General features: G+C 40.4%; 2 protein-coding genes across 3 annotated transcripts; one reads left to right on the forward strand and one right to left on the reverse strand.

Annotated features, from left to right (window-relative positions):
- Positions 1-26784, reverse strand: cmss1 (cms1 ribosomal small subunit homolog). 2 transcript variants are annotated; one of them, XM_046403119.1, is made up of 10 exons: positions 26651-26784; positions 2478-2611; positions 1906-1977; positions 1672-1807; positions 1516-1575; positions 1315-1417; positions 1151-1211; positions 970-1057; positions 790-878; positions 1-338 (listed from the first exon to the last, which is right to left on the reverse strand). In XM_046403119.1, the coding sequence occupies exons 1-10, from the start codon at positions 26697-26699 to the stop codon at positions 255-257; spliced, it is 876 nt and encodes a 291-aa protein (XP_046259075.1). In that variant the 5' UTR covers positions 26700-26784; the 3' UTR covers positions 1-254. The 2 variants fall into 2 exon arrangements, with proteins under 2 accessions (XP_046259075.1, XP_046259074.1); XM_046403118.1 differs by having other exon boundaries at positions 1672-1810.
- Positions 20277-25098, forward strand: LOC124066596 (filamin A-interacting protein 1-like). The gene is made up of 2 exons (XM_046403114.1): positions 20277-20496; positions 22187-25098. Exon 2 carries the CDS (start codon positions 22506-22508, stop codon positions 24690-24692), a length of 2187 nt encoding a protein of 728 aa, XP_046259070.1. The 5' UTR covers positions 20277-20496; positions 22187-22505; the 3' UTR covers positions 24693-25098.
- Positions 26785-27127: the final 343 nt, after the last annotated feature.

Below are 27127 nucleotides of genomic sequence, written 5' to 3' on the forward strand. Positions count from 1 at the left end.
TTTCATTCTGGGTTCATTTATTCAACCCATCACACTGGGACATCGCATTGGACTACAAGAGTGAACAAACAACACTGCACATCTGACACGGCCTCTGAAAATAGTAAAAGCACGGCACAGATTTCAAACTGACACAAAGGGAAAGCAAACAGGATGAGGCCCCTCCAGCATGTTCTGAGGAACTTCAGTATGTGGCGTCAAACATCAAGACGCTGTGTGGGTTATCAGCACATAGCACACTTTACAATGTGCAGTTAAAATAGTCCAATTTTGACTTTGTCTTCTTTGCAGCCTTTCAGGACACCACATTCCAGCAGCTTCATAAAGTCCAATTTGACCTAAACAAATAGACATGAACATAAGACATAACACAGAAGTGTATAGTTGCTAACTAAGACATAAAAAATGCTTTGGTTTAAATGGTAATCTGTATCTGATAATGGTTTTTCTACAAGAAAGTTTAATAATGGTTTAAAAAAATCTTAAATCTAAATGTACTCCTCCCACTTTGCTAAGTCTAGAATCTGTGGATATACAGATTGCATTTGCTTGAAATATTTCACTGCTGGACACAATATGTTTCCTACTTCCACTCCCAGTGTATGTTCACTGGAGAATTCAAGTTTCCACATCACACACACATGCTGCATTGGATCATGATTGGCCTCTAAACTAGGCGTGATCTCACCACTGTTACTTCAAAATATCAAATACTTAATAAAATCATGCAGCGTGATTACTCAAAACAAGCTTATTAAACGTTCAGGCCAGCAGGGGGCAGTAGCTCACTTCAGGAATGTCCACCATCCTCCGGAGCTTCTGGTCCCTCCAGTTCCAGTCCAGAATCAGGTATCTCAAAGCCCGCAAGTTCAGCCCCTCTGGATAAAAACAGTTTATCACATTTCATGTAATAATATGACTTCTAAACACGGTGAAGTTAAACAGTAAGAATACTGTGTGCACGCCTACCTCTCTCAATAAGAGCACTAATCCTGCCTGGTGTCCCTACTCCTATGTGGGTAACGCCTTTTTGCAGCACCTTCACCTGCTCCTCTAACTGTGCAGACCAAAAGAGGATTGCTGAGAAAACCAGTCGCTGTGCATAATCCACATGCGTCACAATGTATTTCATAACTGTCATTTGTAGTACCTTGATATGTTTTGCAAAGAGTTTTATTGCTTTGGCTTCACCCTTGAAGGTAGTCAGCTGCCTGGGAATAACACAAAAACAAACAGCTCTCACGTCAATGGAATTATAAAGTCGAAACATAGGAAATTAAAAAAAAAAAAACATGTCAGGTTTGTGTCACTTACTTGATGAGCTCAATTGTTCGGAGAGCAGAGCTACAGACGATGAGCAGAACAACAGAACTCTTTTCTGTGTGCTGCTTTTGAATCTTGGCCCACTTGGGACAAACTAAGAATAACAGGGGAAAAGAGCGAATAAAGGTGTGTTCAAAGGAACCTAAGAGAGCTTCAGCAGAGCTAAAGATTTAGATTTATAACACCGCTCACCCTGTTTCAGATAGGAGGAGAGTGTGTGCGTTAAGTCACTACTGGATAGGAAGCAGGAGTCTGGAAGATGTGGGAGAGCAGATGGTGACCTTGGTGAATCAACAGATCAGCAGATATTGACTGAACTTGAATCAAAGGGGACTTGCCCTGACTCACCCAGCAATTTGAGCTCCTCCTGCTCGATCACAGAGAGCTTGTCTGAGAAGTACTGTGTAACCAGGTTCTGCAGGTCTGCCGGACAGCCAGGCTTTGGCTCCGAGGAGGACAAGACGTCTGTGATCGTCTTCTTCTTCTTCTGGTAAACAAAATAGAGCCATGAAGAGTAATAATCAGAAACAAAGTCCCATGACAGTTGTCCCTCTTCGCAACTACAGGTGTCGCCACACTCACCTTCCTCTTTTTTTTGGGTTTGGCTGACTTGTCATCCTCAGTCTCCTTCTTGAGAGGATCAATATGCTCTTTCTGTGAAGACAATACATGCAGAACACGCAGTTCAGGCAAAGTAGTTACATATTTAACCAGTTTTCAATGCAATTTGAACTGTAGACTCAAGAAATTAACCTTGATTGCCCCTCAAGGGTAAACAAGTAGTCATTATTTCATAAATATGTTCAAATATGTATTAATTGATAAGTTCTCAATGAACTGGTTGGTCTATTCAATGTTCCCAGTTTTCCTAAGCACAAGGTGATGTCTACAAATTCCTTGTTTGAGCCAACCAACAACCTACACATCTACACAACAGTCCTACACATCACACTGGTGAATTAAACACCGACTGATTTTACCACTCTACTCATGGCACACAGCAGATTTTGTGCTATTAATTTGATGCATTTCCTGATATCTATTAAATCTAACAGAGTAATACCCCGGTGATTTAATCAGAGTGGGATGGATGAAGATGGCTTTCTAAGTAAGTGTACTGTAAAAACCCTGTGAAGGCTGTGACATTATAATACCTGTTCAGTCTTTTTCTTCTTCTTGGCCTTGACTGTTTTCTCTGTTACCCTCTTTCTCTTCTCTAGTTTTGTTCGTGCATTTGATTTTTCTGTCGGCTGTATCTCTTGTGTCTCCTCCTCTGCCTCAGAAGGACCTGGAAAACAGGGAGAGGGGGATAAATTTCCTTATTACGATTCTGAAGTTATGGGTTAACATTCAACAGGGAGAAGAGGCAACATATAGCTGAGAACACATTTCAGGTTATAACCACAGACACTCCTGATGGATACATGTTATTTCACAGTCCTAGGTTGCTCATCAGGTGTGAAAGTCCAGGCAGCACATTTCAGTCACTACAGAAAAGCACAAATACACAAACTTCGTTTAAGATAACAACGATGCAGCAGACCCTCAATCCACACAATATATTTATATATTGTGTGGTTATATATTGTGTGGATTGTGTTATATTTAGATTCTCTGTTGTTACCACTTCTCTGTGCATACCTCTCATCTCCTGCTATGAGGTCCTACTCAGACCCCTCTGGAGTATATGCACGCATGTTCAAAACACTTAAGCTTTAAAAACATATGCCAGAGTGAACTTGGCAATAAATCTGGACGTTTCAATGCAGTGTCCTTCCTGAATGTGCACTTAAAAAATACTGGCACTTTTGCTTTGTAATTCTCCCTGTGGACCTTCAGTACTGAAGAACAGACAAGCTGAAAACACCTCTATTCCTTTGAATTTGTCACAGGTTCTGTCAGAGAAAAGTTTGAGTCTGGAAATATCTGACTACTTACTTCTTTGAGAATTTAGAGGAAGCTGCTTATGTGTCCCTGTATGGGCTGAAATTTAAAACATTCTTCAAAATCCACAGCATCAAAACATCATTAACCACAGATTGGTTTGTGCCCAGAGGTGCAACAAGATTCAGTTTCTCCTCAAACACACAGCAATGAAATGAAAGAGTTTTCAAGAACCAAGCTGGAAAAACCTTGGAGCTATACTTCAGAGTCAGAGATACCAGGAATTTATGACAGTGATGACCTACCAAAGAAAGTAGGACCACACAGTAAGCGCCTCTGATTTAATTTCCAACATTGTGACCACACTCTGTTCAATACAAGTGTCAGATAAAGTAAAGTTCACATAGAAACACATACGTTTATCACAATCACTGAATATCACAGAAACCTGAGAGAATTACATCATGAACATTTCTATTGACAATTATTTCCTTTATATTAAAATCTATCAATACCACATCTCTGAGAGGACAATCTAAAAGTAAGGACTGCACAGAAACAGACACATGAGGCCAGATTTTCTGCATTGTCCTCTAATTTCCCACATTGTAAATTAATTCGATTTTTACCACCTTGTTATCGTCCTCGAGGCCATTATAGTCACAGCTCATATAAAGAAAAAACAATGAGATGGATGGATGAAGAATCTCAGTCCACTCTTTTCTGCTTGTTCTCCCTTGCAGTTCTTTTATCTTTCCATGACCACACCCCAATCCCACTTCATCGATCACTCCAAGACCTTCATCCTTATTTGTTACAGTCATCTATGCAGGCATACACTTCATCTGCTGAAAGACCAACCCCCACCACTGATGGGTCAAAGCAACCATTCCCGACTCACTCTCTCCGCTACTACACATCCACTTCTCACTCTCACGTAGGACTGTTAGGAGGAAACTGAGGATACACAGGGGAGGAGAACTACCTGCAAATATATTGGAGATAAATGGATCACAATCAGAGCAAAGTCCAGGCCTGTATATGAATGTGCAGTGAACAGCTGAGCAGCAGGTAAGTGTTTTATTCCCTGTCTGTGTTTTACTAGGAGAATCTGGGTTTGGATGTTTTGTGCTCACCAAAGAGGAGAAGTGTCTTGTAATAATATGGCACTGATCGATTTCATCTAAAGATGTGAAGGTCATCATGAATGCATCTTTCAGTGCGCAGGGGATGAAGAGACTGCCACCAATTAGTAAATATTTAATATGCAGCGATACATGCTGGCTTAATTTGGTTACAAGCAGCAAAGTAAAATGTCCGGCTTATGAGTACAAATCTTGGAAATAATTCATCTGTCTAATATGTTTACAGATGGAACCTGCGTGCTTGAGCAACGATACGAAGACGAGCCTAACACATTGGTCAATGAGCCCATTCAGCAACACTGAAGAGATGAGGAGTTGCTGACTCAGTATGTATTTGATTTGATGTTGTGTAGGGAACGCGCTTTCTGGATAATTCATAAACCAAAGGGTGCTTCTGTATTATTCATTCATATACACTATATAGACAAAAGTATTCCTATAGGCTGTTTGTCAGGGGTTGGGCTGGGCTGCTTACTTCCAGTGAAGGGAAATCTTAATGCTTCAGCAAACCAAGACATTTTGGACAATGCTGTGCTTCCAACTTTGTGGCAACAGTTTGGGGAAGGTCCTTTTCTATTCCAGCATGAGTCTGTGCGCCAGTGCACAAAGCAAAGTCCATAAAGACATGATTGGATAAGTTTGGTGTGGTGTCTCTAAAATGGGTCCAAACAAAAAGTAAACATTAAACGCTTATGAAGGAGTGTTGCGTTCTGCATCACAATTAGCTAGTTAATAACCTTGCCACTGAATATATATGACATAAAGAAAGAAATGTTGCTGATGAATTTTTAAATGTCATGTTTCTGTGTTGTGATGACCTTAAAGAAAATTCAATTCGCCCTTATTGTAGTGGAGTGGAGTGATTAAATTTAGGCTCACACATATCAAATCAAACTGAACCAAATCTGTTGGTTATATGACGAGATATAAATTAAAAAAATTGTCTTAAATGTCTTCATGATGCACAAACCAAAAAATGCTTTTAACTTGTAAATGCTGTTGAAGCCCCTGATTTACATGGGAAGCCCCAATTCATGTAGTCATCCAATCTGCACATGTAATATGTCTATAATTAATAATTTAGACTTATTAAAAGCTCAAAAAAATGTATCTAAAAAAAAAGGTGAGTGGTGCATATCACTGAATGATCATACAGTGCATCTCTAATGGCAAGCAAACGGAGCTGATGCTCCTACCTATCAATAACAATGTTGTGAAATGAGAAGGAAAGGGCTCAATAAATGTGGTTCACTGCTGCAGTAACCTGACATAAGATGGGTGACAAATTAAAGGAAACAACAAAATAAAAAACAGTAATGTATTACAGATGACAGTGGTGAAAAGTGCTGTTTGGTCCAGATTCTCCCAGTGGCGCTTACTGGGTTAAGATCTGGTCTACAGAAGCATCAGTATTAATTATGTTTCTACACACATTTATGCAGTTTTTTTTCCCTTTAATTTGCATTCTCAGATCGATGTCAAATGCAATACCTCAGGCAACTTAAAAATCAATGCACTCTATTCTAACCCAATCTGTAATATAAATGATTATCAGGGACTACAAATTCTTATTCCTAGCAAGTAAAGAAAGGAACCAACAGATCAATATATTACAAACAAGAAAAATAAAAGGATGGTGAATGCATGGAGGTTTTGATAATGATGACAGTGGCTATTTCAATTAAAACAGTTGTGAGGAAACCGATAAGTCTAAGGTTTGCTGGCCACAAACTGAGAAACCAGTGATTAACCACACTGCTGGAAGATATGGACAATCCTGTTTCAAGTGCTGTCTAAAACGCTGCCTGAAGAGAGCAGATGCTGGCCTATGAGAGGGTCAAAGGTGTCCCCCAAGTCTTACCCTCAATATCATCTATACCACAGTCACTCCAGATGGCAGAGTCAGAAAGAGGAACAGAGTATGCTTTCAGATACAGAGGTCAAAAGGCTCACAGCTCATATAACTACAGATCAATGAATGGCATGCAGAGGGTTCAGATGCAGAGAAATTGGGCTGTCTGGTCATTTTAAATACCTGATCAATAGAGGTGACTGGATTTAATGGATGGTCAATGGCACTGACTGGACATAATGAGGATCAATTGACTGATTCCTGGAAACAGTTGATTGTTACAGTTCCAGACAAAGAGCACTCAGCTTTGGCTAGTTGTTTTTAAGGGTGATGTACTCATTTGTCTAAACTGGCATGGTGCCTACAAGACTGCTTAAAGCAGTGTCTGCCATGACCCCAGAAAGCTCTTAATTAGATAACACTTTGGCCTTTACTGAGGAATAAAACAAACCAATTATACCTTGTACCCTCCTGTAACCCAACATGTCCCATGCATGGCCATCCCAACCCACAAATACACTGCGAGGTAGGTATTTCTGTTGTGTGCTTCTTTAAAAAACAATATGATACTTTCTGTGAAATCAATTCAGTGCTAGTTTATGCAATCAATAACTCATCTCAAGACATGTACTACTGCCTGATCTTCTGAGTGGTGTGGGTGGGTGAGTGCATGTAGCAGTTATTGGTTTTGGAGGCCTGCAGCTTCCTCTCTAAAGCCACAATTTGAACATGTGTTATTGTTAAATCAATAGGGACCTTAGGCTGCACGCACAAAATTAACAAGCTGGCTGTAGTGCAGAACAGAATACCAGTCTGCTTACAAATCCATTGGCTTCCAATACTTACACTGATCAACCAATTCACTTCATTGCCCTAATGTTTTGACTCTGTGTTGAATTACATACTGGTTGCTGTGATGCTAATGATTAAACTTGTTAATGGTAAATCTTTAATGTGCTAATAAAAGTAAAGATAATAAAGATTTACACTGATTTACAAGCTTATCAAATGACGGGTGGTCAGGGTTTTTGAGTACCTTTCTCTTAGGGTTTGTTAGGACATCAATGTCAAGTTCAGGCTTGATAAACTGTAGGGATGGTTCATCACCAGTTAGGGGAACATTGGATTTACATTAAGGCCAACACCAGTCATCTATTTAAAGTACTTTTAGACTTTGGACATAAAAAGCAGAACGATATTTAAACCTCTTGTGAGAGGTGAAGCATGCTACACACACTCACACTATGACAAGAACACATAATCACGCACACCTTATAAACGCATGAAATCTAGATCAGTAAGTTAAATGCTTTTCTTGCATGTCACAATGCGAGCCCAAGAACAATAGCTAAATAAATACTTAAGCCTGGAACTGAACATAAAACTAACCATAAAAAATCTAGGTGGGAGCAATTTTTATGTTTTGAGCTATTATTTTCTCTCGCAGGCAGTAATTTCAGTTGAGAAGACTGATATTAAAATGGAGGAAAGACTTGTCTGTATTCTCTCTAAAAAGGCGGCTGGATCTCTACCTCGATGAACACTCACCCACTCAGTCATTTGCATGACTGGTGGAGCCTGCGCAGCCATCGGAGCCAAGCACTGATTTATCGGCCAAAACGATCACTCAGTCGACCTCTATTGGGTACTATATTTTATCACGACCAAGAACAGTTACGCAGTAATTAGGTTCATAGGAAACATGTGTTCAACAGAATGTAGGTTTTAATTTGAGGCAAGGCCAGGCTAGGTGAAACCAAGTTTAATGTTCAAGAACAGCACAGACCTTGCTCTAATTCCACCATCAACTGTTTCACACGAATACAGAGTGGGTCTGCCTCTAAGCATTAAGTCTCAGAAGAGAATTAAACACAGAAAAGATTAAGAAAAATGTATTTTTTCCAGTTCCAGACATTTTCTTTATTTCCTATTCATCATTTAGTGTATTAACGTGACACTTGTTTTTCAGCCAAGCCCATCCTGGCTGGTGGAGTGTAATAGGAGCTCGTAATCATTTTGCACAGGATGCACTAATCAAAGACATGAGGTTATGTAAATAACTCAAAGCTTTTAAGCTTTCACCAGAAGCAAATGAGGACACTCTTTCTCATCTGGCCCTAACAGCAGTCTGCACTTACATAACGTGGGTATTACTAATCAATTTAAGTTAGCAAATAATCTTCCAATAACATTTCATCAATCAATTTCATCAATTTGTCTTTTACAGTTTCTTGTACTTAATCTCAGCTCTTCCTTAAATAGTCCAATAGCAGGTAATGCAAGAATGACATGTGTAACACTGCTCCCATCTTCTGTTATCTGTCAAACACCAATACAACACTCAGATGCAATATAAGGGGAATCCAGCATCCAATATCAGGGTGAGGACAGGGTTTAGATGTGTTCGTGTGAAAAGAGCATGCTTTGCTTAAAAGCAAAGAAGCAGTGCATCAAATGAACAGTTAACAGTCAAGAAAGTCCTACTCAACACAAGTAACATACAGAGGGCAAAGCTTACATCATAACAAAACAATGCAGAGCACATTTCATTACATCACTGATGGTCAGTTTGGTTTTCCATAATTGGGTTACCTTTTGATAACCACATACATCAATTTTACTATAAAAACAAGTTAAACATTATACTTTATAATCATGAAAGTGCCAGGTTTTTAACATGTCAGTCCTAGAGGAATCACAGCACATTACTGCATTACCTCATTTTTATGTAGTGCCTCTGTGTATGAAGCGCTCTAGCTGCCTTACTGCTAAAGCTGTTTGGCTAACTTTGACTATTTTATTTTAGTTTGATAACAGCATCACCACAATCTAGACGTCAAAGGTATCTTAAAGACTGACAGCCTTGTGGAACTGAATTAGCTCATGGCAATGAAGTGTGTTTTCAAAGGAATCTAAACTATAAAGAAACGTTGTACTCAATGTTTGCCATCTACCCTAAACCTACCATTCAGTAGTGTTGAAAGCACTGAGCACTAGGCAGCACAGACGGCAGGCATACTGCCACATCTGGCACTTAAAACTTATCAGTAGCAATAAAAGGGGAATGGAAGCCATACTCAGATATTTAACACCTTCTGTCAGGCACATTTAAAACAAAAAACAACACACAAACTCTAATAACATGGAAATAATGTTTAAGGCAGAACAAGTTTGTAAATAGCTCAAGCATTTCCAAAATTATGCTTTAGATTCATAATTCTTTAGTAACATTAATGGTATGAACTATGCAAAACTGATGTCATAACAAATTTATATTTTCTACAAGAATCAAACAATCATAACAACACTGAACTGTTTAATCATAAGAATTAACCAGTGCAGTCCTGCCCCAACTGCGATATACCCCCCCCCCCCCCCAAGCCAAAAGGACAAGACATTAAAGTTAAGATGACAAATCTGCTCTACAGTGGTAAATTACTTAACAATGAAAATTTCATAATCTAACACTTAAAAAATATCTTATAACACATAACAATTTGGTTAATTGTCTTCAAAAGCTCTCTTAAAGTCATTAGTGTATAAAGCATTTAGCAATAAGTGCAGCCTAATCATTCTCATAATCATTTAGTACAACAGCAGCATTTCTGATGACAAAACACATTTATATGGTGGTCAACATCTCCCACTCTCTCTAGCTGGCTTCCTAACTGTTACATTTCCTCTGTTACAACACTCCTGCCAACCATGCCTGCAGTGCTGTTCTCGTGCCAAAACATACATCGGCCATTCAGAATGCGGAACACAGAGTGCTGTGCCAAGTTGACCCTGGAAACTGGAGACAAAAGAGGACTCTAGGGCACAACCTGAGCCAGCATCCTGTGACAGGTGGATATAAAGTGGGTATGAGCTGCTCATGGGAAATGAATATTTAGATTAGGAGCCTCAAACTTAAATTACCTGGCGAGGCCAGTAAACTTGCTCAGTGTTACCCTGAATCCGTATTCTTCATGTGTGTTTACAGTCTGTCTAATTTTATCACTCTGGCTGCACCTACTATAACTCTAAATAGATGTTGGTCTATTCTATACACAAGACATCGACTCCCTCCACCAATTGCTGGTCTTCCAGAGGTTTCTGCTATTGTCTCTACTAAAAGGGGTTCTGGGAAGATTCTTACCCTCAGAGGGTCTTATCGAGGGTCTAAGTTAAGGGGGTGTTGTACACACTGTTCCTTTATGTGAAATTGCACTACATACATAAAGCTGAATTGGAATTTTTTAATCCAGTGTCCCTGTGTTCATTTATCTCTTGTTAACATGCATGTGTAGACCAGTTCTGATGGGGAGGGGGTCAAGTGAGTGAGAATATTTTTTGGAATGGTTTATTCCAAGGGCAGACAATGCCCTTTTGAGTAGACAGGGAAGGATGCAGGCGTGCTGCCCTTGGGTTGTGTTCAGATAAATAAACAAAGGCGGCCAGCCACATGTGCAGCCTGCCAGTGGACAGTCCTCAGCGAGGCAACCCTGGCAACCATTAATGTGATGCTGGCTCTCTGCCAGAACTTAAGTTTCCAGGTATTTTCACATGACTGGCATCATGTGGGAGAGTTTATGCATGTGCTTGTCTAGACACTGTGACCGCACTAAAGTAAGAACACAGTCTGACTCATATCATCCCTGAGTGTGTGAGTGAGAGAGAGACAGCATTGTGAGGTATTCAGACCCAATCACCATTTGTCTGTTGAAGGACACAGACACAAAAGCACGTCTTGGCTTGACTGCTTACATTAACAGCACCATCAGATGTGCAGAGAAAATCAATATATAACATTCCCCAGGAAAACAGGCCACAGGCGACCACAGAAACTCGTGTCAAAGATCACCAACTCACGTCAGCTCCACTGAATGTCGTCATCGTAACCAAACCTTGGGCTAAACCTATTCAAGCTGACTGATGAAGGTTTTCTTTAGTCCCAAACTATTTCTTCTGTTTGAATCTAGGCATCTCGACAAATAATACCAAGTTAACAGAAGAATTATAATTTAGAGGTCATGTAATAAAATGTTTAAGGGAGTGACCCTGTGTTTTGGGAGCACCATTTTGTGAATATGATTCCTGTGTACAGTAAGTCTTGATAGTTTAAAAAAATGACCTAATGAAAACTCCCAAGTATTTGCATTAAGAGCTTCCATTATTTCTTCCTATTGCTGATAACTGATGGTGTAAAGGAATACAGGGACAGCTAAAACAGCTTCATCTGTCTTCCTGATTGATACACAGAGGGTAACGAGAGGAAGGGAAGCAGGCTGAGATCGCCACTCTCTTTCCACGCACAGGCCAAGAGAAAATACTTCTATGCAGACTCCATCTATTAAGTAAGCCAATACTCTTACAAGGATTCAATATGTCAAGGTGTTATTGGCTACATTTTTAACCAGCTTAAGGGCTTGCTTTCTATTTGGTGCTTTTATTGCTCAATTTCTGCATCTTATGTGCGAGTGTTCATCTTGTTAAAAGAGAGTCAGGTTTGCTCTCAGGCCTTGGTGACAACAAGCAGATGCTGCCTGTCTGTGTGCTTGTGTAAGAGACAGGCCAACTAAGAAAAATAAGAAATGGGGGTGGGTGAGAGAAAGAGAGCGAGAAAGCATCTAACTACTTTCCTGTCCAGTAACAGAATTTCAAACAACACAAGTGAAGGTTTGCAGAGGTCTTAAACACATTCTTCAGAAACAGAAAGAAAGAAAGAAACATTCTTCTTTCTCTTCCTAATATCTCATCTAATTGCTTTTTGCAAGTTGCACAACATTTGAAACACAAGAACCTTGAGTTACTTATCTAAAGAAACCGGACCAACAACTAGGGAATAATAGGCGTTCCCAGCCACTGTGAGAGCTTGGACTAGAGAGGCAGAGCTGCAGAGCAGAGCAATTACATCATCTTTCACTAATATGAACCTTCTTGCTTCCTGTCTCAAAGTATGGGATGACAAAACCAATTCACTGAAAACTCTTGCTAACACTTAGCTGATGTTATTTGTTTCAGTTACAAACACATATACATATCTCACTCTCAAGCGGCCAGTAATCAACGTCCTGCTTTCTGGCAACCTTTAGTTCTTTTGTCTGCCATGCTGACAGTGACTGCTGTAGCTGTGCTAAGAGTTAGGCCTCACACAGAGTGATGCCTGATGTAGGCCTATGCATTTCAGTAACACTAACTGTTATGACAAGAGGCCTTTTGAAGCCCATGGAGGCTTATATAATCTACATCATACAGTCACTTATTAAAGTCAATAACCACATGAACTGCAAAGACACAATGTATAACCTTGTTTAACCTCCTTGATAGGAAGCTCATATTCTCTTTGTTCCCATGTTCAGCTGCCACCTTCAATCAATTCTTATTGTCCAGTTCCTCCAAGGTGGACTTGAGCACTTTCTAAAACCCACACTGTGCTCTCTTGGAATCAAGATGATCTAAAGAAACACACACACTGACAGCCTCTCATCCACCCCATCTAGCCACCAAGAATTACTATTCAGAGGACCAACATGCCACACAAGAAACAGAGGTGGGAGGGCAGACACAAGAGAGAGGACCTCTCCCGTGATGACTTGTTGTTTCTGCTCAGTATTCTGGAGGGAGAACTACAGGTAAAGTGACTTGTTCACATCCTGTGTACACATTCATACAGTAGTTAAAGCCAACGCTCTACTGCAATGTTTGTCACACTAGGCCAGAGATGAGGTAATCGCTGTGTTGAAATCAGAGAAGACAGATTCAGCTCTACTGGGAGCCCAATATGGTTTCAGCGGACCTGAGAAGGTGCTCCGTGCCCTGCAGAGAGACTCCCTCTGGGCGCAGCAGTACCACCAGGAGGATGTGTACAAAAAAACGATGACTGAGGTACAAAAAGTCAATTTGACATAAAAGCATCTATTAATGCTGCAGACCTTTCCACAAATCAAGGTACACTGTCACCTTCACAGCCCCGTTGTATGGATTTTCCTTTTTTTCTCAGTTTAACCACATGGTAGAGACCCACAAGCGGTCCTCCAAAAGAATGCTGGAGCAGCTCCAGGAGGTGTCTCGCTCTCACAGAGGTGCCCTACACAGGCTAGAGGAGCAAGAGAGGAGTCACACGGCTTTCGTCCATAAGAACAACTGCCTTACCACTCTACTGGAGCAAGACAGGGAGAGGTTAGTGCACCAAATGCTACAAATTCAAATGAATGCCTGGTAAAGAAAATATCAATATTTAAATTTGTCACTAAACTGGTAGCCTGTGTTGAAGCATGCCTTTCAGAATCCCTCCTGATGTAAATAGATGAGGATTTACCGCAACTATAGAAGAGGCTAAGGGATTTAAGTTATTTCAGTACACTGGAGCAAAGGCACTGTTGGCTGCACCTCTACCACCCCAGCATATGTGACCTCAAGACTGTATTTAAAAGTTACTCCACTCAGACACAGTCCATTACATTCTGGACTCGGTTAGACCTTGCGGCCAGTCTGGCTCTGTTCACTCTCCCTTGTAAACACATAAACATGCACTCACATGCAATTACAACAACAGTCTAAATTGGCACCCTACTGCACATTCGACAACACCACACAGCACAAAATGGAGCCTTCTTCTCAACTAGGTAAATGGGTTGAGGGTTTGCTGGTGGGAAGAAAGATTTCCTTCTCAAACAGAGTGCACAATTAGATGTGGCCTATGCATATAGCATATATAGCATTTATAGCAAATATATGCATATAGTTGGTTACTGGTTCCCCTGTGCAATTTGAGGCCCACAACAGGACTGCTGTGTTGAAGTCCCTTGGTTGTCGCGGCTCATGTACCATCAGAGTCCACTCTGTAATCTGTCTTTGTAGAGACTGGACCCGCACTGGGCCTGCAGCCTTGGGAGGAGACTAGTTGTCTGCATTTGCGTGCCAAAATGAAAACACTTTAGTGATCTACCACAAGCTCACATGCAATTAAAGACCAAAAATAGTCATGCCAGTAGAGTGATTACGTTTACTAGATTTCTGACTATTCTGATACAATGTGGAAACCCCAAATATGCACAGATGAAGGCTTTGTGGTTCATCTTAGCTTAATGATGATTAATACATGAGTAGACAGCATGTCTGTGGTGCAGTGTGAACCCTGTCATCTCCCTGCCTTCCCTTATTTATGAATTCCTTTTAAGAACTTGTGTCTAAAACGTCACACTTAAACTCCTGAAACTGTGATGTTACAATGTTAGGTTGGACTCTAAGGACATCAACAGGTGTGTGTCTTTAACAAAAGTGACTTCATGTTTTTTTTGTTATCCCTTTCAATCCATCCTTTGACGGCCTTGTCCAGGGCTGAAATGATTCGACAATTAATCTATAATAAAAGATCTACAATCTACAACTATTTTTAACAACCAAGAAATTGTTTTAGTCATTTTTATTTTTTTTTCATTTTTCTGTAGCCTAAGCATAGAATAACCTAGCATATGGTCTAAGGCAACAGAAGTACTCAACCTGGCTTAAAATCAGCATCCCTCTCTCTTTTTCATTTCCCGGAGAAAGTAGCTTCACAAGGTGCCATGTGCTGAGCAGATGACCTGTCTCAGCTGTAAGCTATACGGTAAATTCCAGTCACGGCGTATAATGACTTTATGCCATAGTATGATCCCTGTTGCGTGTCAAAGGATGATTACATCTGAACATCACAATGCAGAACTCTGGTTGTTCCAACCTCAACTATCAGAACATGTTCTCAGACTGTGTGTGTATTTCCTCCGGTCTGTCACTGAGCTGGCAGCATCTCAGCAATAACCACACACACATGTTCAACACACAATAGGCATCCATGCTCTCATCTGTTCATTTGAGTTCTGAATCACAAACTTTTCACAGACTCTACCCTACAGTCACAAAGCACTTTTCATCTCCATAATGCTTTCACTCCCGAATTCATGTGGCCTTCTCCTCAATACATCACCAATCAGAGCTACAGATATCAAAAAAAGAAATGCTCATGACCTCGAAAATATTATTTAAAAAGATGAAGGGCCATGCAAACAGGTATGTGAGGCTGTGCTTACGCATAGCAGAACTTCAGGCTACAGTTAGGGCCACATGTATTGGGACAAGTTTTTCGGCATTTGGCTACCACCACACTGAATTTCAAGATGTGAGTGAAGTAAAAACTCAGCTTTAATTCAAAAGGTTTGACAAAAGTGTGGGAGTGACCATTTAGCAATTACAGCCATTTTTATACACTGACCTCCGTTTTTGGTTGCTCATAAATGATGGGACAAATGGCTGACAAGCAGTTTCATGGCCATGTGTGGCCTGTTAGTCTGTGACAAATCAAGCAAATAAAGGTGTGGGGTTGGTCTGGAGTGTAACATCTGTATTTGGGAGCTGTTCACTGGAACACTCAACATGATGTCCAAAGAGGTGTCTATGCAAGTGAGGAGGCCATCATTAGGCTGGAAAAAAAAAAACAAAACAAAAAGAAAGAGATCACAAAAACATTGGGGAAAAACACAATAACATTTTGGAACATTCTTAAAAAGAAGGAATTAACTGGCAAACTCAGCAACACCAAAAGGCCTGGAAGACAAGCAAAGTAGATGACCACAAAATTCTGTCATTGATGAAGAAAAACCCTTTCACGACGTCTAGCCAACACTTTTAAAGAGGTTATCAAAGCCTAGAGTCAAAAGACAGCTTCATGAATGTAAATACAGAGACTTCACAACAAGGTGCAAACCACTAGTAATGCTTAAGAACAGGAAGGCCAGAAAAGACCTAAAAAAGCCTGCCCAGTTCTAGAATAAGATTCTTTGTACTTATAAAACCAAGATGAACTTCCTCCAGAATGATGGGAACAGAAAAGTATGGAGAAGGAAAGAAATAGCTCATGATCAGAAGCATAACACATCATCATCTGTTAAACATGGTGGAGGTAGCCTTATGGCATCGGCATGTATGTCTGCCAATGGAACTGGTTCACTGGTGTTTACTGATGACCTGACTGCTGATAAACGTAGTGGGATGAATTCTGAAGTGTTTCGGGCTATACTGTCTGCTCAGATTATGTTAGTTTGTCCAATCTTTTAGGAACCACAAAATATGGGGCTGGGTGTATAAAAACGGCTGTAATTCCTAAATGTCACACTTGTTAACAAAGTTAATGTCACACTTTTGTCAAACCCTTTCAGTTAAAGCTGAAGGTCTTCACCCACATCTTAAGTGTACAGAGGCCAAATACCAAAAAACCTATACTTGTCCCACTATAAATGCACCTAACTGTAAAGGCTGAAGTCATCATGCTAACAAGCTCTTGACAATACTAACACGCTTGTAGATATAATGTTTACCATGGTCATCATCTTAGTTTTGTGTGTAAGTTGGCTGACATTTGTTAGATAGCACTGAACGCAAAATACAAGTGAGGCTAATGGAATGTCATTACTTTTGCAACTATGGAGTCACTGGGGATGTTCCTATAATGAAATGTCCTTATTTGTGAAGAGAAGTTTAAACTTCTGAAAGTGTTTAAGAGCCATTTGGAACATAAATCACATTGTTCAAAAACAACAATTAGCAGCCAGTAATACAGACACACATCACTAGAAAAGCTTCACCAGCAAAACTGTTTTTCTATGGGATGACACACATTTTTGATCAGGTAAATCAATATGTTCAGATGAAAAGTGAGACCTCCATTAACTGATAAGTCCAGCAGCTGAAAAAAACTTTCCCAGCTGGTAGAGATGTTGCAGGCACACAGCGATAGCCTTTTGCAAGCCAGCATAGTTTTGGACAGGGTCGTGTCTTCTTGCACCACCACACAAGTGGATTTTCTTTAGGAGAGATGCATTTTTCCATCCAATAGCCCTGCCGCTCATCTTGATCTCCATAGCCATACCCAACGAAAGAGCTGGGAAGAAGTTCCCAGCCCCTTTGCTGGAATCACCTGCTGAGTTGAGATGCGTAGTAGGGATAAATGAATGAATGAAAATGGTATACTTAGTTAAGTAATTTAATGATGATTAACCATTTTTCATATTATTGTCATAATCATCATTTGACTATTATTACCCCATTATTATCATTGCTGTTATTACTAAAAAACTTTTCAGTCAAATGCAACGTTCCTCATACATACAAACACACACATATATATATATATATATATATATATATATACAGAGAACATCTGTACCAAATTTCATGGCAATCCATCAAAAGAGGGACTAAGGGAAAAGCCAGGGGACCACAAACATTATTATTCATCCTCTGTGGACCATGAATATGTTTGACTTAGGGATGTCAATGGCTCGCAGTTGATAAGTCAACCACAAAGAATATTTTTGACCAGTTAAGCACGTCTTTCTACAGGTTAATTTGCACACACACACACACACACACATGTTCATGTACACACAGACTTCACTGGACCAGTTTGAGGTGAAAAACGGGAGTGCGCTAAACAAAACTCAGGGTGGCTACATTTGTTTTTTTCAGAGAGACCACAAAGAAAAATACTTTGAACTCAACTTAAAAGTCAAGTTAGCCTGGGAAATGAAGCTAACTGCTAACTCTGATTGCTGCACAACTCTCGCAAGCAAAAGCTACATCACAACTACCCGTCACTTCAAGTTACTGTTGGGATATTTCAGTCTGGACTAAAGTGGCAGACTGACCAACAGACAGATATCACATTGCCATTCTTAGAACCACACTGCGGGAATGGCTAACAAGAAGTCAATGAAACAAATCAAAAGAACAAAAAACTTGTTATATGATAAACAAGATGGAGGAAACATTCCATGGACTTTGCTCAAAGGAAAAGGAAAAAGTAAGCTTGGCTGTGCCATGGCAGAAACACATAGCTGTTCTGTTCATCCCTTACACTCCAATACACCATCTGCCTGCAGAGCCAATAATGTGTCAGAGGAAGATGTACATAAATTACCATAAGAGTCTGCAGTGCATCACTTCAGAGCAGAACCACTTTTCTGATCGCAAGCTGTTGGGACCATTTATTAGCTATAGCAACCATATGCGGTCGGTTCAGTCATTCCTTCAATTTTATTAAACATGCTGATAAATGAAGAGAGAAGAGCCAAGACAGACCGCCTGAGCAGCTGCTTTTCTTTTTCGCATCTTCAATGTGCCTTTTTTGTGACCCTATACATCAGTTCTTAGTACCACTGGATGATTTGTCAAAGGCAGCAGCTAAAAAAAAAAACTGGAAAAAAAAAAAAAACCCAAAAAACCCTCAAAAAAACTCCATATCTCTAAATTACAGCCCTAGATGAAAATGGGTGCTATGATAACAGTACTCCTCTCATATAAGGGGCATATTACATATGTGCAATGTTTGAGGGTTTTCTTGGAAATGCCTTTGAGGGAACTGGATTGGATCATGTAATTAAGAACAGGCGATGCAATGCCATCCATCCTCTAAGGGAAGCAGGACCTTATGAACTCTGGTTTGGAAGTTGGTCTGTGAATAGGAATTGCAAGGAAAAAAATTCCAATAAAATACCTCCTCTTATTAAGAGCTTTTTCTTACACAAGAGCCTTTAGGGTCACAGCAGAATAATCAACCAGGTTGATTTATTAACCACACCCTTGTTTAATCTGCACTGAGGCCAATATCTATAAAGAGAGGAATGTCACCACTAATCTGAGGAAGGTTTTGGACAAGATTTAAACTATTTCTCATTTCCAGCTAGCTGATATAAATGAGCCTCTGCATGACCCTTCTTCATTGAATTTGTTTATTTCAATATTTGTTTCAATGTCTTTTGTGTGGTCCACTCACTCAAGCCGTTGTGTGTTTCTAGTATTTTCAACAGGGCATAATGAGGTGTTTTTGACAGCTGGAATAACTTCAGTAACCAAATGGGTTTTATCTAACCCATAATGATAGAGAAATAACTGCAGAGAGCCCAAAGCATACTAAAAGACAATACTCACCCCAGCCACAGACTGTTCACCCATGTACTGTTTGGAAAGCAATACATTATGTGCCACTGTAATATCAGACTACGGAACAGCTTATTTCCTCAGGCTGCGAGACTTCTAAACTCACACTACACAACGTTGTTTTTTTTTTGTTTGTTTGTTTGTTTTTTTTAAGAAGCATAAAGGTACTACAACTATAATTTAGTTAAATAATCTTGTATTGTGTCATATAATGATAATTAAATTGAATCTTGAATGATTCATCAGGGAATGCGAAAATCAGCTTGGGACACTGACACAACAATGTTGACTAAAACCCATCACACCAGTGTGATGGAACTGAGGTGTAAACAAGAAATAAATAAATAAAACAAATAAATAGCTCAGTTTAAGTTGGAACTAGGAGCCATCGTGGTAGTAAGTGCTCCCAGAGGGGAATATGCATCACACACACACACAAAATCTATATGTTTGTTTCCTCCAGCATGATTTTTGTCATCCTTGTTGTGACCAAAAAGACTAGCATAGTTTTGTAATACCATAAGAGAACACAGGGATACAGAAGAAATTGTTGATGATGAGAGAAAGGTAAAAGTTTCCATTTGTTCCTAAAAGAAAGACGGTAGGGGGAGGAACAAAACAATAGGAAGAGGATAAGATAGAGAAGCAGCATGGGAAGGAGAGCGAAAGTGAACGAGAGACATATGGATGTAATTGAGGGCCGATGAACTGATGATGTCATCTCACAGTCAGGTTATCAGGCCCCAGGCATGCAGCTACAACTCACAAAACATGTCTGTCTTCAAAAAATATATGAGAACACAACATACCAAACATAAAATACAATATGCATACTTGTAGATGAGCTACAGTTTGTTGGGTCAGCACTTATGTAGCATGCATAGCATGTTTGCTCAGGCTAATCCTGCAAACTGCATGCACACACACACACACACACACACACACACACACACACACACACACACACACACACACACACACACACACACACACACTCTGCCCTTCCCATTAGCCTCTTTGGCATAGCTACACAATGACCTCATCTGGAATGGGCTGAACTCCAGTAACAACACTCACACAACCCAGCACGCACACACACACACACACACACACACAAAGCAGTCGAGTCTGTATGTCCCATATAAGGACTTGCTGATGATGTAATGGGCGCCACTGACTGCAAGCGAGTCTCAGTGTGCAGAGCACTTCTCATAATGTTTGGTTTTCCGGATGGAATGTCCACATCACTGGGATCTCCGGGAAAAGGAGAGGTAGAAGAGTAGAGGCAATTTATTCTCTGAGGATTTTAAAAGGACAGAGGCAAACAGCACCGCACAGGTAGGAACAGTCAAAAGACTTGTGAGCAGCGGAAAGATAATATGTGCATTTAAAAATTGTGTATTACTTAAAAGCTTGCATCTTAACTCGAAGATGAGTATATATTGGCCAGTTCTGCGCAGAAGACAGGCAGAACATTTTATGTTGTCAGGTTGATATTAGTGCAGTGCAGTTCAAAAAGTTATCAAAGCTGTTTATTTTTAGACAGTAAATTAAGTCTCACTCTGAAACTTTTACAGTGAAAACCTGTGGCATATAGTTTAAGTTCTCACAATTCTTTACTTTTTACCATATAAGAAGAATTTTATTCAGATAATTAGATCTGTGTTAATTTAAGCCACCCACTGACACACATATGTAGTTGTAGGTTATATGTATGTTAACAATAAAATACAGAGATGCTACAGCTGTTGAATTTTTTGAAGCTGTTCTCTTAAAAAACTTTAAACACAATGTATAGTCTTGTATTTCAGACAAATAGTCATAAAGACCTTATCCACAAATCAGTAGAAACACTCAATAAGCAACTTTGCACAAGTGAAAAAAAAAACAAAAAACCCTGGGAACATTTTAAACTTGGATACATAACTTGCATAACCTGCATCTACACAACTTCAAATGACAAATATAAAGATGTGGTGAAATAAACATAAGTAGGCCTAAATGTCGGCACACTGGATACCTTCAGTAGCAAACAGGCACGCTCTTAAATGAAGAGATTTTCAACAGTAAAAATGTGTGCTGCGCTGTGATCACACTGAACTGAAAATCGCTTGTACCTATGTTTTTCATTAGTGTGCAATGTACAGATTATATTAAATGCATCCGTACACTGTTGGTATGCATTTTGGGAAATATGAGAAGTGACAGCACTTTGTAAAATGTGGCCCGTCTGTAATTACTTATGAAACCGGGGGGAATTCCTGTCTCTCCTGGCTGGAACTAGGGTAGCATTCGATGTGCACAGAAAGAGGGTGACTGGGTGCAGTGTTAAGGGTACTCAAGGGTATAGTAACTTCTTTAATTAACAAACACTCCCTGCCACGGGACCGCCTGCCATAATACCCAACACATCCAACAGAACGCATGCTGCCTGGAGAGTGCAAATCAACATGGGACGCATGGACATTGCATGTTTTAGGGTTTACAGGTAGCCAAACATACAAATTAGACATATGCACACATAAACAGATGTACAACCAAGAAAATAAGGCATTTCTCGCTTCCTCTGAAGTTACAAAGGGAGAAAATTGTGATTCATATTCTTGTGAAAATGAAAGCAAATGTGTTACTGGAAATACACAACTATTATTGGTGCTTAAAGGCTGTGGTCTAGAGGTTAAGTATAAATGTGAAAGAATGATCCAAAAGGCTGAAATAACACCCCAAGTTGGAACTCTGTTCAGACATGTTATCAGGACAATAAATTTGGTATTTTTAATGCATTCTCATTATCCTCACTCAGATTGGATGTCTGTCCTCTACCTAGCAACACAATTTAAACCATACTGCATTTAGACGTGACGTGATTGGTCACATCGCATCATGAGGCATTCACACCTCGCATTAATTGATGCAGATACAGATCACATTTTAATATAAAGTATAAACACTGTATGATCTAAGAGTCAGTTACACAATAAAACCAGTTCACAACATCTTATTTGACATCATGTATTTTTCTCTACAGACTCAAGCTCCTGATTGTAAAGGAGAGAGAATACCAGGAGATAAAAGAGAAGAAAAGTAAAAGGGAAATATCAGCTCTAACAAACGAACTGGCCAACCTGAAAGCTTTTGCACTGCTGGTTGTAAAGGAGCAACATTGTCAGAGCAAGTTGCTGCAGGAACAGAGGCATCGTGTCAAAGAACTTACTGCCATCACTGATCACATCAAGCAGGAGGTCAGTGCTGCCTACCCCTGTGCAAAAAAGGAGGAATTCAAACCCCTGCATCTGGAAGTGGAACATTATAACAAAGTTTCCATCTTCAACCCAAGACAGAACACCATGACAGCCCCAAGCCTGCTGTCAGAGGTTGAAGTACTGAGAAGGAGGGTTGTGGAAATGGAGGGAAAGGATGAGGAGCTGCTACGCATGTGGGACCAGTGTCGAGACCTGGACCGCAGACTAGCACAGGAGACCAGCCACTGCCGTAGTTTGAGAGCTGAGGTGGATAATCTCAATGGCAGAATTAGTGAATTGGACAGGCTAGAGGAGGCTTTAGGTAAGAGCAAACAAGACTGCAGTGTTCTGAAGGGCAGCTTGGAGAGAGAGAGAGAGGTTAGCAAGATTCTCTCTGGTGAACTCGACACTCTGAAAGTTAGGGTGAGAGAACTAGAGGCCACTGAAGGACAACTTGAGAAGAGTGAAGCTGTAATTAGACAAGACCTAGCCAAGCTCAGGTCACTGACTGTAGCTTTGGTGGAGGACAGAAAGATCATGGCTGAAAGGCTCCGGCAGGCTGAAGAAAAACTCAACAGGAAAGAGAGCAAAAAGAACGAGCAAAGCAATTTGTCAACAATGACAGAAAGGCTGAGAGATGAGAGGCAGCAGACACTGAGGACTAACTTGGATTTAGAGGAAAGGATTAAGAGCATACCAAAGGAAAACGATGAGCTCCAAGACAGACTACGAACAGAGGAGGAGCGGAACAGAGAGCTACAGAGTAAAATAACCATAATGAAGAAAAGGTTACAGGTCATGGAAAATAGGATAGAAAAAGAGGACAAGTACACACACAACTCTATTTCAAAAAACCCTAACCATCACTGCCAAACAGAGGACAACAAAGTCAAAGAACTGAACCAGGAGCTTGATAGACTGCGAAAGAGACTACAGGAGAAAGAGATGTTGGAGGGAGAGCTAGTGAAAGTAGAAGAGGACTTTGAGTCCCTGGAAAAAAGTTTCAAAGATGAACAGAAGAGGTCCCAGACTCTAACAGAGGAGCTAGAGTTGGCAAAGAGGGAGCTTGCCAGGTATGACCAGGCAGAGAAGCAGGAGGTCAATCAGGAGCACCTTCTCCTTTGTCGTCTTCAGAAAGAGCAGGTCAAGTCCAGACTGTTAGGCAGAGAGGTAGATAGCTTGAAAGAGAAACTCCAGAAGCTAATGGGAACTGAGGAATCTATCTGCAGGGTTCAGACAGATCACTCCACACTGCAGAGAAAACTGACCCACCAGGAAGCCAAGAACAAAGAGCTGGCCAGACAGATGAAGGAACTGAGCAGTGAGTTAGACAGGTATAGACGAATCAAGAATATTACACCTGGTGCAAGTAGACACCACTTTTCAAACCCTCATCAGAACATCAAAGAGGTTCAAACTGAGGAGAGGGGTAGCCTGCCTCCTGACTACCGTGAGAAACTAGATGAAGAATATAAGGTTGAGGACCCAAACCACAATGTAGAAGTCATCAACAGAAGAAGCTCTCTTGTCAACAACCTTAACAGTTTGAACAGTGCAAATAATAACACGAGCCAATATAATAACCATTCAGCCAATGGCATAGATATGGGTAATGGAGAGGTGATGATGCTAACACACACACCAGGGCAGCCCTTACACATCAAAGTAACACCACACCATATACTCAACACAGCCACACTTGAGATTAGCAGTCCAAATGGAGACACAGCTACATCTTACACCAGCACAGCTGTCATTCCAAGAAGTGGAGCCTCACCTAAGCAGAGAATTACCATCATCCAGAACTCAGCTCTGTCTGCAGTTAATAATAAACCCCCTCCTTCAAGTCCCGACCGCACTGTCTCCCCACTTAATGGAACACCCATCTCTCGGATGTTAAGTCCAAATTCATCACGCTCTGTGACACCAGACCATAACAACCCCCCGATTCAGATTGTAACAGTCAGGACCTGTTCTCCGGAGCCAACAGAAGTAGCCAATCAGACTGTCTTCTGCAAGTCTCCTGAGCGGCAGAACAGCTGGCAACATCAGAGGTCCAACAGCACAGACACAAGTCCCAGTATCATTACCACAGAGGATAACAAGATCCATATCCATCTGGGGAACCCATATATCCAGTCTCTGAATGGTATGACCCACAGCATCTCACAGCCTGCTGGGCCATACTATCTCCGACATGAGCAAAGGACTCAAGTACTAACCAATGGTTGTCATGTCAAAGGTGTTGGAAAGATCACAAGTAGCATTACTATATCCCCTGATACCACTTAAGCTTCACATTCCTCAAATATTACATTAAGTGGCCTGCAGTACTATGTTCTCAGTTTCATTCCTGGACTGCAATACCCTTCATTTAATGAGAATTCAGTTTGTTATATTTGTAACAATTCTCAAATAAATGGTTTGCGGTATTTCTCCTTGATAGTTAGTCTGTGTCTACAATTACTGATGTTAACATCCCTTTACTGCATGTATGATTTGTGTCTAATGCTTTTACGAAATTAACTGTTGCAACCAAATGTGTTTTATACAATTTTCTGTTTCATTAATGTTTGTTTCTGTTCATTAAAGGCATTATGTTTTTATCTATTCAACTTATTATTTCCTTTTGAGGGGGGGCTAGCATCAACACAGCCAACAGGTTGCAAGCTAATTTAAATGCAAAACAAAAGGACCGAGGCCAACTACGTACTGCACAGCACAACACATCAAACACAAAAATATTGGTGGGTGTGGGTGGAGTGAAAAGAGAAAACTAAGAATTGTTGAGACAGAAAAGGTTAGATTAGTAAGATGAGATGCCCACTACTTCAACCACGGCAAAGTTCCTCACAGCTGGGAAACCTCCTTCAAAAATGCATTGGAAAACTTGCTGTCACTTGATCCCATACAAACACACACAAAAAAAACTTTAATTGTTCAAACTATTCTGTAAGGCATGCAGGGGGAAATGTCTATCCAACATATTAAAAAGGTAAGAGGGATAAAAATGTAAGCCATAATGGAAGAGGATTATTTATTCTAGATTTTAATGAACCCACTTACATCCTCTTAATTATGTCTCTGACTTACTTGTGGTAAGAGACGCTGGTAGAAAGCCACCACACTGACATCACCAGCTGGCAAAGTGGAAACCAGATGAGACATCTGATGACAGTTTGGGGCTCACTGTGTCGCGACAGAGGCTTCTAGTGTCTTCATGAGAATCATTGTCATTAGTGTATAGAAGTGAGCAGTGAGTGTTTGGCCACAAGACGCATTACAATTAGCCATACCGCTTCTCGTGACTGTCCTGCTCAAACTTTAATATCAGCTCCATAGTCTGTCGCTATGTAATATCATTATACATATGACTTAGGCCGTAGATGGGGCCAATGAGGCTTAATGCCCATGGTCGCTAAATATATTCTATTAACTATAATGTGTTAATTGGCATCACTTTCCCTCCTGTATAAAAAGCAAGTACTGAGATTTCAGTGTACTGTTATCGTATTGTATACATACAGAGAAAGAACGAGCACAGAGAGACAGAGGGGAACATATCTATGTATAAATAAGCTAAAAAATTGTGTCATTTTAATAACTCCTGAAAATACGCTTTATCTTATTAAACTAGGCAACGCAGCAACAATTTCCTGTCCAAATGAATCAATGGTTAATAATCCATGACTGCCCTCTATTGGTATGCAGAGTGCATCGAAATCATGCAATGAACATCCGCAAGGAAACGTCCTCTGTTGATGTATGTAGGTGAGGACGGGCACAACAGAATGAATGCAGAGAGTTTTGTGAAGAAGCGAGCTAAATGTGAGGGTCAGTGGAAGGTGCAGGACATGACAGGCAGCATTAGGAAAGCATAAGCGTTACCATAAGTACATCCTGTGATGACCCACACACAGGCTCACACGTGTTTACACGCCGGCTGCTTGGAACAACGCTGTCCAAACAAACACGAGGTAAGCTATACAAAAACTTTGTCGTACTTTGTGTTTTACACTTGTCGTTATAACAACTGACATTGTAGGTTTACTGAATGTAGCCAAAGCAACTAATTGCCATTGCCGACTAGCTAAAGTTAGCTTACAGTTAGCTGCAAACAACAAACATTAAGCGCGTCAGCTACGAGTCTGCGCTAAGAGGTGGCTTTTCAGGATACACCAAAAACCTCCCGGACCACATGTTTCTCAAACATTAGAAGTTAAAGCCGATGGAGTTAACTAAGCAGATACCTGAATTACCCTCGTGGGTCCACCACTCGTCACCCAAGTCGTCTCCCATTTTCCTCAACTAGTATTCTGTCCAATCCAAATCGACCGCTGAGAGAGCACGCTAGGGTTGCGTTCACAATCAGCACGTTTAAAACGTACAGTGGAGGGTTTGAAGCGGCAACGTGCAGAGTAAACCAAGAGACTTGTTCTCACCACACCATAGTTCAATCACTTATGATAAATAGATATGGAGTTGGGCCATAGACAACTTCATAACAACTTTGCTTCAGTTTTGTCGCCAAGGGGTTCACTGTATTGGTTTGTGTGGGCGAGCTGTCACTGAATGCCACATTACTCGTATATGTGTGACGAAGTAGTCCGATCCTTTCGCCTTAATCACTTTCATGTCACCAAGTAAATATCTCTTTCAAATAAGCATCGGTTTAACAATAATTTCGCTAAAAGCAAAAACAACAACAAAAAATTCAAATAAAACAA

This window comes from Scatophagus argus, chromosome 11 (assembly GCF_020382885.2).
Source record: "Scatophagus argus isolate fScaArg1 chromosome 11, fScaArg1.pri, whole genome shotgun sequence".
Lineage (NCBI taxonomy): Eukaryota > Metazoa > Chordata > Actinopteri > Scatophagidae > Scatophagus > Scatophagus argus.

Excerpts from the sequence above, each read along its gene's own strand:
- LOC124066596 (XM_046403114.1), top strand. The coding sequence starts at position 22,506 with ATGACAGCCCCAAGCCTGCTGTCAGAGGTTGAAGTACTGAGAAGGAGG.
- cmss1 (XM_046403118.1), bottom strand. The coding sequence starts at position 26,699 with ATGGGAGACGACTTGGGTGACGAGTGGTGGACCCACGAGGGTAATTCA. Across the intron at positions 1,418-1,515 it reads CTCCTCCTATCTGAAACAGG|TTTGTCCCAAGTGGGCCAAG; the intron begins GTGAGCGGTGTT and ends TGTTATTCTTAG. Across the intron at positions 1,212-1,314 it reads CGAACAATTGAGCTCATCAA|GCAGCTGACTACCTTCAAGG; the intron begins GTAAGTGACACA and ends TGTTATTCCCAG.